Raw genomic sequence first — 20,460 nt, 5'->3', positions numbered from 1 at the left:
CGAATGACAACGCACCGAGTGCACTGAATAAACGGATGACAAGAGAGCACACCAGTGCGTTCAGGGCGCATTTCCGAAAGCACCCGTAGAGACAGGTAAGTGGAGTGGGCAGTGGACACAGACATGTTCTGATATGTAGAGGTGAGTGTGGGGCAGTGGACACAGACATGTTCTGAGACGTAGAGACAGGTGAGTGTGGGGCAGTGGGTACAGACATGTTCTGAGGTGTAGATACAGGTGAGTGGTGGGCAGTGGGTACAGACATGTTCTGAGACGTAGAGACAGGTGAGTGTGGGCAGTGCAGTGAGCACAGACATGTTCTGGGTCTTTGAAGTCACCCTCATCAGTGGTGGACAGTGTTTGAATATCTGTACTTAACCCATGTAGAGCCGAGGACGATTTTACAAATGCCTTCTAAATCCTGACAGTTTTCTGAAAAAAGCTATGTTTCTATGTGTCAGTCGCTCTTCGATTTTTCAAAAATAGCAGACCTACAAGCTCATAGCAGAGCTTGTAGATCTGCTATTTTTCAATAGCTAAAGCACAACATAATGCTAACACCAAAAGAGGTCCCCGCTTAAAATGGGTTAACCCATGCAGATCCGAGGACGATTTTACAAATGCCTTCTAAATCCCGTTTCTGTGTTCAGTGGTTCTCAAACTAGTTCATGTCAAGGACCCCAGCAATGTTATGAAATCGGCCGCCGACCCCCATCTGAAAATATGTAGTTCCTCCAGGGACCCCCCCCCCCCCCCCCCGAGAATCAAAGATGAGTTAAAAACGATGGCTCTGAAAGAATATAATTATATTCAAAGATTTGCACTACATTTTCAAGATACAAAAAAAATTGCAGGCACTCAGTGCTTTGAGCTTGTAGATCTGCTATTTTTCAATAGCTAAAGTCCTCCAATAACTCCAATGAGTGGGTCGGTGTGAGCTCGCCACCGCCGGTGTGTGAATGTGGGAAGTGAGGACGCTGGCGTCGACTGTTCGCCGCTTCACCTCCCAACGTATGAATGAATGAACCTTCACCTCCCAATGTATGAATGAATGAACCGTTGTAAAGATTCACCTCCCAATGTATGAATGAATGAACCATTGTAAAGCGCTTTGAGCACTTGGAAAAAACGCTATGAAAATGCAATTCATTATTATTTATTTATCATATAAAGAAAATAGAATGTACAAGATGCTGGTCCATCCAATTCCATGCATGGATTGTGTTAAATGTTTGGTGCAGATTTCGTATGACTGTAACATTATTTTGTGGGGGAAACAATGCAGACAGAAAACTCAACCCCATCTTTAAACTGCAATGCTTAGCAACTTTATTCAAATTAAATGAACAGATAAATGAAAATAAATGAACAGAAACTCAAAGAGTAAATGTAAAAAAGTGCTGACGGCATGATAAAAAAATAGGAACATAAAACAAAGTAAACAAAAGATCTTACTTAACTGTGGATCAAACTGCTAGATCGCAAACATACTGACCAGATATCACAGACATACTGATCAGCATCATCCTCTATATATCACAGACATACTGACCAGCATAATCCTCTAGATATAACATTATAATAGTGTATAAACATATCATAATCCTCTCTAGATATCACATTATAATGGTGTATAAACATATCATCATTATAATAGTGTATCAAACATATCAGTGCTCTATCTATGGTCGAGGTAGCTTTGCATTAAGTGCATTCGAGGTTCACAATGTAAATAAGAGAATTCACAGAAGGCCCTTTGTATCGATTGCATTCAAGGTTAAGAATAATAAAAAAAGAAAAGAAAAAGGAAAACGTAATTCACAGCAGTCTCAAATCACATCCCCATCGCACCCTTTATGGCCAACCGAGCACACAAGAAAAGAAGAGAAGTTAAACTCCAGTTTAGAGAGAGATGGAGTCGATTGATCAGCCACTAATAAAAAATTAAGACATTCAGAAGACGAAGTCGGCCTCCATCATGTCCAGATGAAGACATTCAGAAGACGAAGTCGGCCTCCGTTATGTCCAGATGAAGACATTCAGAAGACGAAGTCGGCCTCCGTCATGTCCAGAGCCCACGCAAACTTGTCCCTCTGGGTCTTGTTGTAGATCTTGTCTACGGGAACGTCCATGTTCTTAGACCTGGAGAGGAAGGAAGAACCAAGGACCAAAACATCACTGAAACATAATTATGAACGTCCATGTTCTTAGACCTGGAGAGGAAGGAAGAACCAAGGACCAAACATCACTGAAACATAATTATGAACGTCCATGTTCTTAGACCTGGAGAGGAAGGAAGAAACAAGGACCAAAATATCACTGAAACGCATGTCCAAATATGGTGCTTTTCAGCAGTAATAGAGAATAGATGCATTGTGATCAGGTGGCCGATTCTGAAGGCATGCGTGTGTGTATGTCTGCGTATACTATGCATGTGTGTGTGGTGTGACTGTGTGTGTGTGTCACACACTGATGCGTGTGGTGGTGTGTGGTGTGTGTGTGTCTGTGTGTGTGTGTGGGGGTGTGTGTGTGTGTGTGTGTGTGCGCGTTCCCTCACCAGGCCACGCTGATGCGTGGGTCCAGGTAGTTGAGCTTGGACGTGCCCAGGGTGTGTGTGTGTGTGTGTGTGTGTGTGTGTGTGTGGTGTGTGTGTGTGTGTGTGTGTGCTCACCAGGCCACGCTGATGCGTGGGTCCAGGTAGTTGAGCTTGGACGTGCCCAGGGCGATCTGTTTGTTCTCCTCGCGGTCCGTCGCCTGAACCTCCATCCTCAGCAGAGACTCCTCGCTGCGCTCCACGGCTTTCTTCTTACGCTCCACCAACCTGGCAACCGGACAACAACAGGATCAACAAGATCTTTATTCGACCATTATTCCTGACACTTCCTACGCTCCACCAACCTGGCAACCCGGACAACAGGATCAACAAGATCTTTATTCGACCATTATTCCTGACACTTCTTACGCTCCACCAACCTGGCAACAACAACAGGATCAACAAGATCCTTTAGACCATTATTCCTGACACGTTTGTACATTGCTGTATATAATTGTTTTATGCTACTTGCAAACTCACCTGCAAAGAAAAAATATTAAAAAAAATAATGTTTAACCCATTTAGGCCTGGGGAAAAAAAGTATCCCAAATCCTGACAGTTTTCTGAAATACCTGTCATGTCAACGACCCCAAAAATGGTGTAATTGGCCTCCGACCCCCATCTGAAAATATGATGTTCCAGGGACCTCCCCAGAAGCAAAGATTTGACTGAAACGTTCGTTCTGAAAAAATATATTCCAAATTTAAGGCACATTTTCACGATTTCTCAAAAATAGCAGACCTACAAGCTCGTAGCGCGCCACTCGGTGGCGCGCTACGAGCTTGTAGGTCTGCTATTTTTAAACAGCTAAAGCATAACATATAATGCTAACACCAAAAGGAGTTCCGCCCAAAATGGATCAACAGAGCCTTGAAAAGCAACAACTACTTACGTAGCCGTTTTGGATTCTGGGTCTTTATACTTGGCATCCTTCTTGGCTTGTTTGAATTCGGACTTGGCCACGGACAGCTGTTCCCTCCGAGCAACGATCTGCACACACACACACACACACACACACACACAGTCACACACAGTCACACACACACACACACACACACACACAGTCACACACAGTCACACACACACACACACACACACACACACACACACACACACACACACACACACACACACACACACACACACACACACACACACACACACACACACACACACACACACACACACACAGTTGTGTATTACTGTACGAACAGGCTACAGTTCCAGTGAGGTGTGTGTTATAATACAACAGCGGTGGCCGAGCGGTTTGCGGAGCGGTCTTGATATCAGAAGGTCGCTATAGTTCGTATCCCCGGACCGGCACGTTAAAGTTACCACCGCTGAAGTGCCCTTGAGCAAGGCATTGAACCTCTACCATGAAATGTTCTATGAGCAGGGCCTGGCTGTAAACAAGGTCTTGAGCTTAGTCCAGTTTACCCTGCAGGGTAAACATAGTACCTTTAGTCCAGTTACCCTGCAGGGTAAACATAGTACCTTTCCTTTCCTTAGTCCAGTTACCCTGCAGGGTAAACATAGTACCTTTCCTTTCCTTAGTCCAGTTACCCTGGGTAAACATAGTACCTTTCCTTTCCTTAGTCCAGTTTACCCTGCAGGGTAAACATAGTGCCTTTCCTTTCCTTAGTCCAGTTACCCTGCAGGGTAAACATAGTGCCTTTCCTTTCCTTAGTCCAGTTACCCTACAGGGTAAACATAGTACCTTTCCTTTCCTCTCTTACCTTAGACTGCAGGGTAAACATAGTACCTTTCCTTTCCTCTCTTACCTTAGACTGCAGGGTAAACATAGTACCTTTCCTTTCCTCTCTTACCTTAGACTGCAGGGTAAACATGGTACCTTTCCTTTCCTCTCTTACCTTAGACTGCAGGGTAAACATAGTACCTTTCCTTTCCTCTCTTACCTTAGACTGCAGGTTAGCCATGGACTGTTCGTAGGTCTTTGGCAGTGCCCGCTGATGGTTACAGAGTATGGCAACCGCTCTGTTGGCCCTGTTGTATGACAGCATCTTCTCTGGCAAGTTATCAGACACTGCAAGGCCAGCACACGCACACGCACACGCACACGCACACACACACGCACACACACACACACACACACACACACACACACACACACACACACACACACACACACACACACACACACACACACACACACACACACACACACACACACACACACCATGTAGAGCATTTTATGCAGTATGAGTGGGTAAAGAAAGAGTAGCACCATAAAATACAAAAGATGTGTGAGGAGAAAGGTCAGCTAGTTTAGAGTTGTGTCCCCTCAGCCATATCGACAAGTGGATTTTGTTTAATTAATGGTCCTACTTTTCACTGACCCGACTACACATTTAAATGATATAGCTCTTAATTAGTGGATGTCGATCATAATCAACAACGAGTGTCAATTTGGGGGTTTAACCCATTCTGGGCGGGAACCCCTTTTGGTGTTAGCATTATGTTATGCTTTAGCTATTGAAAAATAGCAGATCTACAAGCTCATATCTACGAGCGTGTAGGTCTGCTATTTTTGAAAAGAATCGAAGAACGACTGACATATGGATATGGATGTAGAAGACATTTTTTTAAATCTGATCTCAGGTCAGAATGGGTTAATGTCTTAGCGATAATTAATTGATTCTATGATTCTTTTTTTTTAATATATTTTTTATCCCCACCCATTTTTCACCCCTGTGTCAATCATCTAATGTGATCCTGGGCTCTACACACCCTCCACCAACCTAGTCCCCATATATGGGGGACAAGGGGAGACCAACCTAGTCCCCATATATGGGGGACAAGGGGAGACCAACCTAGTCCCCATATATGCAGGACAAGGGGAGAGCAACGGACTTGAACTCATGCTTCCTTCATGCCTGAGTGTCCAAGTTGTCCAAGTGAGGGTACCTACCCTAGGGGACACGGGGAGAACATGCAAACTCCACACAGAAAGGCCCTTTCGCCAACCCCGCCTTCGGGTATGGGCACTGATGACGCAGAGGAGGAAACACGCCGCCAGCACCCACAGCGCCCCCAGCGGGAATCGAACCCAGGACCTTCTAGCTGTGAGGCTACAGCACTACCAACTGTGCCACCGTGCCCCTAGATTCTATGATTCTATTGATTGGACTAACGGAGAAGACCAGGCCCAGGTCAGAGTGTGAGCAGCACTGACACCTGGTGGACACATGGTGCATTGCTTCAGTAACGACACATTGCTTCTCCCTGTCAAAACATTCATCTTTCTATGTTTCTAACTTCTTTCTGTTCTGATATAATAATAATTTGATGTGAAGTGTCAGGCCTGGCAGGTCTCTGTGTGTTTAACCCATTTAGGCCTGACGTCGAAATAAAATAAATCTTCTAAAATCATGACAATTTTCTGAAAGATGTGAGGCACATTTTAACGATTTTTTTCTCCAAAAATAGCAGACCTACAAGCTCGTAGCGCGCCACCGAGTGGCGCGCTACGAGCTTGTAGGTCTGCTATTTTTCAATAGCTAAAGCATAACATGATGTTTAAAACTCCAAAAGGGGTCACAGTGACTGATGGTGGTTCTGCCTGCTCCGTTTGAGTGTGTGTGTTTGTAGCACGTGCATGTGTGTGTGTGTGTGTGTGTGTGTGTGTGTGTGTGTGTGTGTGTGTGTGTGTGTGTAGCACGTGCATGTGTGCGCGTGTGGAGCTTATGGACACAAGCCAAGAGACGCTACATTCAGTTCTCTCTCCTCTCAGTCCAACAGAATCTTCTTCACGTTTTCTATATTTCATGGTGTTGGACTCGAGGCGGTTCATGATTCTGTACCGACAAGGCTCGGTTCTGTGATGTGGACTCGGAGCTACCGCTGAACTCCATCAACCCCCTTAACCCAGTCTAGGCGGGAACCCATTTTGGTATTAGCATCATGTCATGCTTTAGCTATTGAAAAATAGCAGATCTACAAGCTCATAGCGCGCCACCGAGTGGCGCGCTATGAGCTTGTAGGTCTGCTATTTTAGAAAAGTCGAAGAACGACTGACATAGAAACATAGCTTTTTCAGAAAACTGTCATTTTCAAACAGACATTTTTTTAGAATCTGATCTCTGGTCAGAATGGGTTAAGTTTACACTCATGTCTGAAACTGTATGGCCAGCAGCATAGACTGAGACTGACTGAGTGAGTGAAGATAGTCAAGGACAGAATCTTCCTTTTAAATCCCCTTTTTCTTCGGATTTGAGCACTGTGTTTGAACGCTGTTGCAGCTTTTCAAAATTTGTATTTCATTTTTAGGACTTATTTATACTCAGAGTATTGTCTTGCACCGATATATTTATTATTGTATGAGCCTGTGTTGTCTTTTTTAACTAGGAGAAACGTAATTTCGTTTTTTTTCTGCTGCTATAACAGTTGGAAATAATGACAAAATAAAGCAATCTTGAATCTTTGATCTTGCTTGATATCACTATACGGAAGACAATACAATATGTAGCCCAAATGAAAATAAGACATTTCAACACATCACATAGCATTTTGAAAAAAAAAAAGACCCCCGGAAATGCTTTGGCCAAGTCTCGCGATCCCCCCCCCCCAAAAAAAAAAAGAAAAAAAAATTGACCGCTACAATAACCTTAATAAAGTACTATGTAAATGTACTAAATGTAAACTCTTAATTTCCATTTTCCTGCCATTATAGGTTGCAATTTGTTTTAATAATCTGGGGACTCTAGAGGGGTCTATACGAGGTTATTAACCCATTTTGCGCGGGGACCCCTTTTGGTGTTAGCATTACGCTATGCTTTAGCTATTTAAAAATAGCAGATCTACAAGCTCGTAGCGCGCCACTATTTTTGAAAAAATCGAAGAACGACTGACACAGAAACATAGCTTTTTTCAGAAAACTGTCATTTTCAAACAGACATTTTTTTTTAATCTGATCTCAGGTCAGAATGGGTTAAGAGGGTTTCACGAGTTCTGGGTGTCCTTGAAATGTAAAAAACTTTGAGAACCACTGAACCAAAGTGAAAATGAAATATAAGACGATGTTTTAACCCATTCTGAACGGGAACTCATTTTTGTGTTAGCATCATGTTATGCTTTAGCTATTGAAAAATAGCAGATCTACAAGCTCATAGCGCGCCACCAAGTGGCGCGGTACGAGCTTGTAGGTCTGCTATTTTTGAAAAATCGAAGAGCGACTGACGTAGAAGACATTTTTAGAATCTGATCTCAGGTCAGAATGGGTCGACGTACCGTTGGAGAGCTCTTTGAGCTGCTGCTGCAGCGTGATGGAGGCGTTGAAGGTCCTGAAAACCTTGGCCGACAGACCGGGCATCAGAGAAGCAAGGTGCTTGTTGAGCACTGCAGTCTGCAGACAGACACAGACACAGAGACAGGCAGGAACAAAGAGATACAATAAGACAGGGGATAATGCCATTTTTAAGCAAGAGAGCCCCTCCAGCAAGGGCAGAATCCATTTGTACCGGTGGTTTGATATGTCGGCCGGTTGTTTGATAGGTCGGCCGGTCGTTTGATAGGTCGGCCGGTGGTTTGAAATGGATTCTGCCCTCCCTCCAAGAGAGAAAGATTTATAACAATTAACTGCTACCTTTGGCCAACTGGCCAACTGGCCTTGTGGTTAGAGTGTCCGCCCTGAGACTGGGAGGTCAGGGTTCGATCCCCGGCCGGGTCATACCAAAGACTGTAAAAAATACAAGCTCGTAGCGCTCGTAGGCACTTGAAAAATCGTGAAAATGTGGCACAAATCTTTGAATATATATATTCTTTCAGCGAAAGAAATGTAACTCGCATCTTTGCTTCTGGGGGGGGGGGGGGGGGGGTGTATTTACTTTCAGAAGGGGTCGGTGGCCAATTACATATATTTTTGGAGGTCCTTGACATGAAAATGTTTGACATACGACTGACATAGAAACATAGGGTTTTTCAGAAATTTTGTAGAATTGTTCTCAGGTCAAGAATATACAAATGTAACCAAAATGTAACGATTCTACTGTATAGAGTATAATACAATCATCCTGCTCTTACTATGCATGTGAGTTGCTTCATCCATGAGCAAGTCAAATGCATGAATACCATCTACAAACACTAGATGGCACTGTGGTATCATGGCCTCAACGCTGGGATCCACCAGATCTAATAGAACATGCTGCTGTGGGGGTGAAACGGTGTATGTGAGTATGTCCAAAACCGTTGGAAATGGAGAAAAATAACCTGCTTTGTAAAGGATCTAATGTAGTTATAATTTACTCACAACTAGCTCTTGTTAATGCTTCTCTATTGGTTCAATATGTAACCTATTTAGACCTGAGGTTGATTAAAAAAGAATCTTCTAGTTTTCTGAAAAAAAACAATGTTTCTAATTCCATGTCAGTGGTCCCGTTCTGGGGTAAACTTAGTTTAGACTAGTCATTGGTTAGACATGGGTTAAGGTTAGGTTTAGGTGTGCTGCCCCGTGGGAGGTTATAGGTTTAGACTAGTCATTTGTTAGACATGGGTTAAAGTTAGGTTTAGGTGTGCTGCCCCGTGGGAGGTTATAGGTTTAGACTAGTCATTTGTTAGACATGGGTTAAAGTTAGGTTTAGGTGTGCTGCCCCGTGGGAGGTTAGGTTTAGGGTGAGTGTTTGAGATAGGTTGTAGTTGTAGGACTGATGACTGGTCTAACCAATGACTAGTCTAAACCGTCTAAACTAAGTACTGCTTGGCCGCCGACCCCCATCTGAAAATATTTTGGTACGAGTTGAAAACACTCGCTCTGAAAGAATATATATTCAAAGATCGTGATTTTTCAAAAATAGCATACCTACAAGCTCGTAGCGCGGCACTCAGTGCCGCACTACGAGCTTGTAGATCTGCTATTTTTCAATAGATAATGTATAACATAGTGCTTAAAACACCAAAAAGGGGTTCCCGTCCAGAATGAGATAAAACCCGACCACACTGGGTGGGTTTTATACAAAAGACAAATAACAGATCTACAAGCTCAATGTGTTGGGAACTTGTAGAACGGCTATTTTTCCTACTTTTGTGTGCCACTTTAGTATGACGAAGTAGGGAATTAACTTACAAAAACTAAAAGTAATGATTGAAAGTTGAAATATTGGAGATACAAGGTATTTTTTGCCACACGCGCGCACACACACACACACACACACACACACACACACACACACACACACACACACACACACACACACACACACACACACACACACACACACACACACACACACACACACACACACACACACACACACACACACACACACACACAGCAATGATAAGCCGTAACACATGCTCTGTGTCTCTACTGTCTACAACATGATCAATCCTCCAATCACAGCGACGATAAAGCCGTAACACATGCTCTGTGTCTACTGTCCACAACATGATCATCCTCCAATCACAGCGACGATAAAGCCGTAACACATGATCTGTGTCTACTGTCTACAACATGATCAATCCTCCAATCACAGCGACGATAAAGCCGTAACACATGCTCTGTGTCTCTACTGTCTACAACATGATCAATCCTCCAATCACAGCCACGATAAAGCCGTAACACATGCTCTGTGTCTCTACTGTCTACAACATGATCAATCCTCCAATCACAGCCACGATAAAGCCGTAACACATGCTCTGTGTCTCTACTGTCTACAACATGATCAATCCTCCAATCACAGCCACGATAAAGCCGTAACACATGCTCTGTGTCTCTACTGTCTACAACATGATCAATCCTCCAATCACAGCGACGATAAAGCCGTAAAACATGCTCTGTGTCTCTACTGTCTACAACATGATCAATCCTCCAATCACAGCGACGATAAAGCCGTAACACAAGTCATGCTCTGTGTCTCTACTGTCTACAACATGATCAATCCTCCAATCACAGCCACGATAAAGCCGTAACACATGCTCTGTGTCTCTACTGTCTACAACATGATCAATCCTCCAATCACAGCCACGATAAAGCCGTAACACATGCTCTGTGTCTCTACTGTCTACAACATGATCAATCCTCCAATCACAGCCACGATAAAGCCGTAACACATGCTCTGTGTCTCTACTGTCTACAACATGATCAATCCTCCAATCACAGCGACGATAAAGCCGTAACACATGCTCTGTGTCTCTACTGTCTACAACATGATCAATCCTCCAATCACAGCCACGATAAAGCCGTAACACATGCTCTGTGTCTCTACTGTCTACAACATGATCAATCCTCCAATCACAGCCACGATAAAGCCGTAACACATGCTCTGTGTCTCTACTGTCTACAACATGATCAATCCTCCAATCACAGCGACGATAAAGCCGTAACACATGCTCTGTGTCTCTACTGTCTACAACATGATCAATCCTCCAATCACAGCGGCGATAAAGCCGTAACACATGCTCTGTGTCTCTACTGTCTACAACATGATCAATCCTCCAATCACAGCGACGATAAAGCCGTAACACATGCTCTGTGTCTCTACTGTCTACAACATGATCAATCCTCCAATCACAGCGACGATAAAGCCGTAACACATGCTCTGTGTCTCTACTGTCTACAACATGATCAATCCTCCAATCACAGCCACGATAAAGCCGTAACACATGCTCTGTGTCTCTACTGTCTACAACATGATCAATCCTCCAATCACAGCCACGATAAAGCCGTAACACATGCTCTGTGTCTCTACTGTCTACAACATGATCAATCCTCCAATCACAGCGACGATAAAGCCGTAACACATGCTCTGTGTCTCTACTGTCTACAACATGATCAATCCTCCAATCACAGCGACGATAAAGCCGTAACACATGCTCTGTGTCTCTACTGTCTACAACATGATCAATCCTCCAATCACAGCCACGATAAAGCCGTAACACATGCTCTGTGTCTCTACTGTCTACAACATGATCAATCCTCCAATCACAGCGACGATAAAGCCGTAACACATGCTCTGTGTCTCTACTGTCTACAACATGATCAATCCTCCACAGAAGCAGAGAAACACCACATGCCATTATTCCATTCTGGGCGGGAACCCCTTTTGGTTGTTTTAAACATTATGTTATACTTTAGCTATTGAAAAAAAACAGCAGATCTACAAGCTCATAGCGCGGCACCGAGTCCCGCGCTATGAACTTGTAGGTCTGCTATTTTTTTGAAAAATCGCGAAAATGTGCCTGGAATCTTTGAAAATATATATTGTTGCAGAGCGAGTTTTTAACTCAAATCTTCGCTACTGGGGGGGGGTCCCTGGAACAACATATTTTCAGATGGGGGTCGGCGGCCAATGTCATATATATTTGGGGGTCCTTGACATGAATATGTTTGAGAACGACTGAGACAGAAACATGAGGTTTTTCAGAAAACTGTCAGGATTTAGAAGACTTTTTTTGACGTCAGGTCTAAATGGGTTATTTTCTCCCCGACACCCTCCTATAGGGCTATAGGCGACAGGCCAACCTGGAGACACAGATTGCCACATTCACAGCTTTTATCTTTTATCTACAGTAAGCTGGACCGACATAAATACATTTAGACCCGAGCTCCATTCTATACAAAGAAATGTCTTCAGAATCATGACGGTTTTCATGAAAAACCTCATGTTTCTATAATGTCAGTTTGGTGCACAACCTTTTTACCATGTCAAGGCCCCCCAGAATTATATTGGCCGCCGACCCCGCATCGGAAAATAGAAGCAAAGATTCAACTTAAAAATGTTTGCTCTGAAAGAATGAATATATATATATATATATATCTTATATATCTTCAAAGATTTGCGACACATTTTCACGATAAAAAAAAAAAAATTTCAATAGCTAAAGTATAATATAATTGCTTAAAACACCAAAAGGGGTTCCCTTTCAGAATGGGTTAAGGAATGGCAGTCAAGAGGATAAAGCACAATATATATATATATATATATATTTTTTTAATCTTCTTTCTGATGAAGCCTCCTTTCAAATCTACACTTTTATACGTAAGCTTTTTGTTAACTTTGTGGAGAAGTAACATGCCTCTGCGAAGTATAACAACAATCTGGCCCACCCAAGTCCCCGGCAGCACTAGACACATAACTACACGTGACAAATAAGATTAAGATGACAGATTTCAGAGGCAAACATAAACAGACATAGAAATGTGAATGTGTGTGTGTGTGTGCAGACTGGCTGAAGGACATTTTCACCTTGGCAGAGAGACAGAGAAAGATTTGATTCAGTGACAGAGATATATGATATGATATATGATATGATATATCGTTCTGGTTGGGTGGAAACCATGCATGTCGAAAATGGTTACTTTTCAGGAAGGGGGGGGGGGGGGGGGTCCTGTGTTCCAATGAATTATTTAGTCACTTCAGCTCTTTGTCAATACTTTCAGTTTCACGTTCAATATGTTTTATAAATACTTTTGCATGACATTGTTATAAGAATGAGACAAGAGGAGATACAACGCTTATGTCTCTCCACGATACGAACGGTGCAGGGGGGGGGGGGGGGGGGGGGGGGATGGGGTGGGGGCATAGGAGGCCTTAAGTATGTTTCACCAGTTTCAATTGAAACGGGCCTCCACCCTCAGGGGGGCCTCAACAAAATAATGATGTCATAGGTATTTGGTCTTGAAACAGGCCTCCAGATTCCTAAGGCCGCCCCTGAGAACACACAAACACACCAAGCTGGCCATAGGGGGCGCTAGCTCCCCTCAAAGAGCCAGAATGCATAATGCTTGTCATTCAGCCTCACTTTGAGTTGCTCAGTGGACTGTCTCTCACACAGCGATATGGAGAAAAATATCACACCCACGTGACGTGAGCGGCACTGTTATCACCATACATCACATTCCGTGCTCAGCGAAGTCAGCTTGAGCACATTCCGCGCATGCGCGAACACACGTGCGCACACACACACACACACACACACACACACACACACACACACACACACACACACACAGCCTCAAAATACAACACAGCTCAGTGTTAGGGAACGCTGTAGCAATTTACAATTTAGGCATTTAGCAGACGCTCTTAATCCAGAGTGATTTACATTAAGCAAGAACAAAAAAGCATGGGAATGCATCACATAAAAAGCATTTATCATGAAACATGCGTAAGCTAAGAACGTAACAGTGGAATATCTATATAATGAAACTATATTATAAACTATACATATATACTATACTATGCTATACGTGTGGAAGACCCATAGATCCATAGATCCATAGACCCCAAGGTAGCCACAATGAAGTAATAAATATAGCAATAGAGTTCAAAGGTTGCACTAATTGGCGTCGTTAAGGCGTGCATGGCAACAGTTTGTGTCTTGTGTGATTTCACACGAGAAGATATAAGATGATGCACCGTGTTGAAAATGACTGTAGATAAAGATAAAGACTGTAGAGAAGACAGACAGAGACAGAGACAGAGACAGAGACAGAGACAGACAGACAGACAGACAGACAGACAGACAGACAGACAGACAGACAGACAGACAGACAGACAGACAGACAGACAGACAGACAGACAGACAGAGTGATGTTGTCTTGGACCGTTTCCAAAGCAGGAGGACCAAAGCGAGCCCATCATGCTGCTGTAGCAGTGAGGAACAAACTGTATTCCTTTGGAGGCTGTGATGGAATGACCTTCAACAACATGGGACAGATGGATGTCCATGTCTTAAACACAGTGTCTTTATGCTGGAAGAAGTTACCTCCAGTGGAACCAGGAAGAGGAGACGGTCACCTTGAGGTTCCATCCATGCGCTACGGCCACACAGCTGTGTTGGTTGAAGATACAGTCTACATCTGGGGAGGGAGGCTTTACTGCAATGTGCTTTATGCATTTGATGTTGACTCACACAGATGGTTCCAACCCTTGGTTTCTGGGACTGTTCCAGAGGGGAGGAGATGCCACTCAGCCTGTGTGTTGGAGAAGGTCATGTTTATCCATGGAGGACACACCAAGCTGCCTGGATACACTAATGACATGTACAAGTTGGACACCAGCACAATGGTCTGGACTTTAATTAACACCAGAGGAACTCCACCTCCTGCTTCATCAGCTCACTCCTCCACCATCATTGGTACCAAGATGTTTGTATTCGGGGGCTGGAGGTGGTACCAGGAGGTCTACAACAGAGTGTTTGACACAGAGACAAACGCCTGGCTGGACACCCCTTCTGCACAACTTCTACCAGAAGGACGCTGGTGTCATTCAGCATTTACCTACAATGGAGAGCTGTACATATTTGGTGGCTGGAACGGTAACCAGAACCTCAATGATGTGTGGAAATTCAGTCCAGAGACCTTCACCTGGAAGAAGGTTGAGCCCAAGGGGAAAGGACCATGTCCAATGCGTGGTATGTGCTGTTGCATTGTGGGAGATCATACCATCCTCTTTGGAGGAACAAAAGGAGATCACACTATCTCTGATAAGCTGTTCATCTTAGACTTGAGTCCTTGTCTTAAGACGTTATGTAAGCTAGAAGTTATTCAGTACGCTCTGGACCAATCAGAACTCCCACACGGCATCAGGTGGGAACTGGCAGCCATGGCAACCAACGACAACAGACGACAATAACAACAACCAAGACCACATTCCAGACGAAGGAACAGCAGAAAGATCAAGAAATGATGGATCAACATCTCATCCCACCTGATGGTGAGCCACCTCTCAGCATCACTTACTGAGATTCAAACCTCAGGAGACTCCTTCTCTCCAGACAGGCTCTCTAACCATTCAGGCATCGAACAATGACAATTGTTCCGTCCAATACAATGCGGTGGAAACACAAACCTGTGTCTGTATGTTCCAAACTGAACACGGTGGAACTCTCTTTATTGTATATTTATTTCTATGATCTTTTTTTATTTAAAGGACCAAGCAGTCCTGAAAGGACTTGGTCCTTTATTGTTAGTTCGATTTTTTTCCTTCTCCTTTTGCCAAAAAAATAATAATCGCGAAACTCGGCCTACAGAACAAAAAAAATCTTAGACTATCTGGTACACAGCAAGCTAAAAGGAATCAACACACCAGCACGCCAGAGACCAGAATATTTCAAACCCAAACAAATAGTTAAAAATAGAACTACAAAACGCACGTTGGAGATTAAACAACAGATAACAGCCAGCACCAGCAACTGTGTTTATGTAATCACATGTGAAAAATGTGGCTTGCAATATGTCGGAGAAACGAGTAAAACAATAGCTGCAAAGCTGAGACAACACAAATACAATATTAACAATGCAAAAAAGACAACTAAAAGGATTGTTCAACATTACATGGCACATGGCATTGAAGCTCTAAAAGTATCTGGACTTCAACACAATCCCAACTGGACAGTATAGGACAAAGACGTTTTAATGGAAAACAGTGGATTAAGAACTAAGTTTGGGCGATATGCCAATTTTTTTCAACCGCCCATCGGCTGACAAATATTCGCCGATTAACGATGTATTCGTGTCATAAAAGTAAAGTGAGAACAGCTCACTGCAGGTTGCAAAAAAGCCAGATCTACAAGCTCTCAAGGCGCCGCGTCCTGCCTGTTTTTGCAGCTCCGTTCGCTAGGCGTTGAGAGCTTGTAGATCAGTCTGTTTCTGCAGACTGCAGCGCAGCTGCGCAGCCAGGGTAACTTGCTCCCTTGCTACCCCGCAACGGCGGTCCGTCGGAGGCTCGGAGAGGCATGGGTCTGGACTCCGGAGCTTAAACAACATGTAGGCTACATCCTCCCATTGGGGGGTAAAGGGGAGACACTTTAATTGTGAAGGGACGACAGGATGAGGAAAGGTGTTGTTGCTAATTGTCGAGAGTAATGGCTGCGTGTGATATTGAACAGTCAAAGTATTCGTATCAATATACGGCTGTATCAACAAAATAATGATGTCATAGGTATATGGGGGCCTCCTATTTGGTCTTGAAACGGGCCTCCAGATTCCTAAGGCCGCCCCTGGGTGGGGGGAAGGGGGAGGGGGTTCAATGGTGATCGTTGTCCGACAGATTTAGCCAAAATGACTAATAAAACACAGGCAATTTTAATCTCTGCTTAATGGATTGAGACATGGATAAAGATGATTATGATGCATCATGAATGAATATCACGGTCCAATCCACAGCTGTTCTGATATGGCGTTCACACCGGCAGCTACAGAACTACAGGCTGTTCTAATATGGCGTTCACACCGGCAGCTACAGAACTACAGGCTGTTCTAATATGGTGTTCACACCGGCAGCTACAGAACTACAGGCTGTTCTAATATGGTGTTCACACCGGCAGCTACAGAACTACAGGCTGTTCTAATATGGTGTTCACACCGGCAGCTACAGAACTACAGGCTGTAGTTCTGCACCCCTCGTGTGAACCGAGTGGGGGGGTCTCTCTCTCTCTCTCTCTGTGCATGGCACAACAGCGCCCCTACTGGTACTCATACGGATGCTCATTAACGCCACATAGGTTGCCCACACATAGCTGGGTGGACATGGCCATTGTTGGTTTCACGCATGCGCACACCACTCGTGCTCACTGATACATACATACATACATACAGGTACACGGACATTGCTGGTTGTAGGAGTGGTTGCACCACTCAAAAGAAAGATACCGTTTAGATATATATTTACCTTTAGGACTATTCCTGTGAGTGTGTGCCCTGCAGTTGCATCCGTTTCCCCCCCCCCAAAAAAAAAAAGTATTGGAACCTCTTCTCACTGTGGTTTATAATGTCTAGCCTGGTAAACCAGGCTTATCATGTCTTCAGCAGACCGGTCTGAACTGGTCCCAAAGCGCCGTGTGGGCGTTTAGCACAAACCGGAAGAAAGTGGAACAATCAATCTCACTTTTTTTTTTTTTGGTTTTCTGTAAAACGCCCACCCAGCAGTGCTTTGGGCCAGACCCGTCTGCAGAAGAGACACATCACAACCTCTGATGGGTTATTTACCATCACCACGCTATATATAAGGATGCTACACTATAGGTTTCCTGGCAAAACTCTCTTAATCTGCTTGCCGATTTGAGTTGCTGACAATGATGATGCAATTAAGCTAACAATGTTCTTCTAGATATGCTTTTCAATAAAAAGTTGTTTTAGTACTTTAGCATTGAAACTATATTTTGACGGCAATACTTTAGTAGTTTCACTCAAGTTTAAGTAAAAACTATATGCATTATGCAGGACTCAAAACACTCCTTTCTGCACTGTGGTATTGTGACTACATAAATAAATCAGTATTTTTCTACCATAGCTCCGGGGCGGCAATGATGCAAAGAAGTGCCTGAAGGTCATTCAACACAGAATGTCAAGGCATTGAAGTTCCTCAAACAAGAGTCTGTTAACACATTCTGACCTGAGATCAGATTCATACGAGGTTTCCACATGGACATACACTGGTCTGATTAACCCATTCTGACCTGAGATCAGATTCATACGAGGTTTCCACATGGACATACACTGGTCTGATTAACCCATTCTGACCTGAGATCAGATTCATACGAGGTTTCCACATGGACATACACTGGTCTGATTAACCCATTCTGACCTGAGATCAGATTCTAAAAATGTCAGTCGTTCTTCGATTTTTCAAAAAATAGCAGACCTACAAGCTCGTATTGCGCCACTCGGTGGCGCGATATGAGCTTGTAGATCTGCTATTTTTCAATAGATAAAGCATAACATGATGCTGAAACCAAAATGGGTGCCCGTTCAGAATGGGTTAACACATTATGTGCCCTTTCATTCTTTCAAAATAGCGACGTGGGGGGGGGCACCATCGGATCACGCAAAAAAAAGAAAAAAAAATTGCCTGCATTCTTCGACTAAAAATCTATGACTGAATATATTGACAATTTCGGCAACAAATAAAAACTAGACTAAAATGTTAGGAAGGGACTAGTGGACAAGAGATCCAGTATAAGTCATTTTGCACTTGGTTGCATGCTGAAAACAGTCATTACGATTGCATCGACACCCACCAAACTACATTTTAGTCGACTACATTTTAGTCGACTAAATCAACTGTATATTTAGTCGACTAAAACTAGACCAACACTAAAACATTCCGGCTGACTAAAATGTGACTGAAACTAATTGAAAACTATTGAAGAGACCATGACTGAAACTAAAATCTAAATTTGCTAGGAAAAACATCAGTGCCACTAGACGTGCCAGTAGCGCTGACACCAGGGTAATGAACAGACTAACAGAGTGATTGAATCCACAGAGCAGCTACAGCTCCGCTGTGAATATGAACAAGTAAGACGCGCAAACGCGGGAAGCGAACGCAGCTCGTAAATGGCAATAACAACAATTAGAATGAATTACATACTTTTTTAAGGTTTTCTTTTTAAAGTTCTCTTTTTTGTGTTTTTTTAAGATTTTATTTTGAAGTTAAGTTTTTTGAAGTTAAGTGTTTTTAAAGTTTTTTTTTTAAGTTAAGTTTTTTTGTGTTTTTTTTAAGTTTTTAAGATTTTATTTTTAAGTTAAGTTTTTTGAAGTTAAGTGTTTTTAAAGTTTTTTTTAAGTTAAGTTTTTTTAAGTTACGTTTTTTTTTAAGTTAAGTTGTGTGTGTGTGTGTGTGTGTGTGTGTGTGTGTGTGTGTGTGTGTGTGTGTGTGTGTGTGTGTGTGTGTGTGTGTGTGAGTGCGTGCGTGCGTGCGTTTTGTGTGATACAGCTGTGCCCTCTGGTGGCGGGCGGGTGGTGTCACAGCGGGACAGACAGACACACACACACAGACACACACACACACACAGACAGACAGACCAGGCTCTCATAGTTAGTGCTCACTGCGTTCGCAATCACTGCGTTCGCAATCACTGCGTTCGCAATCACTGCGTTCGCAACTATGTGATTCAACGGAGTGCTTCAAAAGCTAACCAAACAGACAAGAAGTTTGATGCCTTCTTTGTTCCAGTGTTGTTTTTTGGCAGTACATTTTAAATTTTAGTTTTAGTCATTAGTCTCTTGAATAGTTTTCATTTAGTCTTAGCCCCCTAAGACCCAGCGTTGCTTTTTAGCAACAATCTTATTTTATTTAATTACTAAATTATTATTATTTTTTTCTGTTCTTTTTTCACCTAAACGTCATCAGTGATGTTCATTGCAATGCCATTTCAATGCCATTGGTCATGATATTTGCATATAAATACCCCCCACAGAGGCTGAAATTCACACAAATAAAAAATGTCTGGACACAGGTTAATGTATTTTATCCTAATACTTGACCTTTACCCTAATAAAAGTAGGTAAAATAATTGTAATATATGTTTTTTTGTGATCATTAGAATGTCTAGACGGAGGATGGTTAACAGAACCTCTCTCTCTCTCTCTCTCTCTCTCTCTCTCTCTCTCTCTCTCTCTCTCTGTAGAGCAACACTCACCTCTCCCCCTCCCTCTCAAACAGCTTGTTCCATCTCCTCACCTCACCAGGCAGCCACTTAACCCTGCTGTCCTCACCCTCTCCATCCAACACCCCCACATCACATCACCCTGTCCATCCAACACCCACACATCACATCACCCTCTCCATCCAACATCCACACATCACATCACCCTCTCCATCCAACACCCCCACATCACATCACCCTCTCCATCCAACACCCCCACATCACATCACCCTCTCCATCCAACACCCACACATCACATCACCCTCTCCATCCAACATCCACACATCACATCACCCTCTCCATCCAACACCCCCACATCACATCACCCTCTCCATCCAACACCCACACATCACATCACCCTCTCCATCCAACATCCACACATCACATCACCCTCGCCATCCAACACCCCCACATCACATCACCCTCTCCATCCAACACCCCCACATCACATCACCCTCGCCATCCAACACCCCCACATCACC

General features: G+C 43.4%; 1 protein-coding gene across 1 annotated transcript in view; it reads right to left on the bottom strand.

Annotated features, from left to right (window-relative positions):
- Window positions 1-2,039: 2,039 nt before the first annotated feature.
- Window positions 2,040-20,460, bottom strand: part of LOC310857256 (DNA topoisomerase I, mitochondrial) — a gene marked incomplete at both ends in the record, with an annotated part of 64,467 nt that continues 46,046 nt past the window's right edge. The window contains 5 exons of the mRNA XM_083762866.1: window positions 2,040-2,142; window positions 2,672-2,821; window positions 3,486-3,583; window positions 4,510-4,637; window positions 7,841-7,955. Of these exons, the coding sequence (XP_083618992.1) occupies window positions 2,040-2,142; window positions 2,672-2,821; window positions 3,486-3,583; window positions 4,510-4,637; window positions 7,841-7,955 (594 nt within the window). The remainder of the gene's footprint in view (window positions 2,143-2,671; window positions 2,822-3,485; window positions 3,584-4,509; window positions 4,638-7,840; window positions 7,956-20,460) is intronic.

The sequence above is a fragment of the Protomyctophum parallelum genome (genome assembly GCF_964188405.1).
Source record: "Protomyctophum parallelum genome assembly, chromosome: 4".
NCBI classification, from domain to species: Eukaryota; Metazoa; Chordata; class Actinopteri; order Myctophiformes; family Myctophidae; genus Protomyctophum; species Protomyctophum parallelum.
This window is presented reverse-complemented; position numbering and strand designations above follow the sequence as displayed.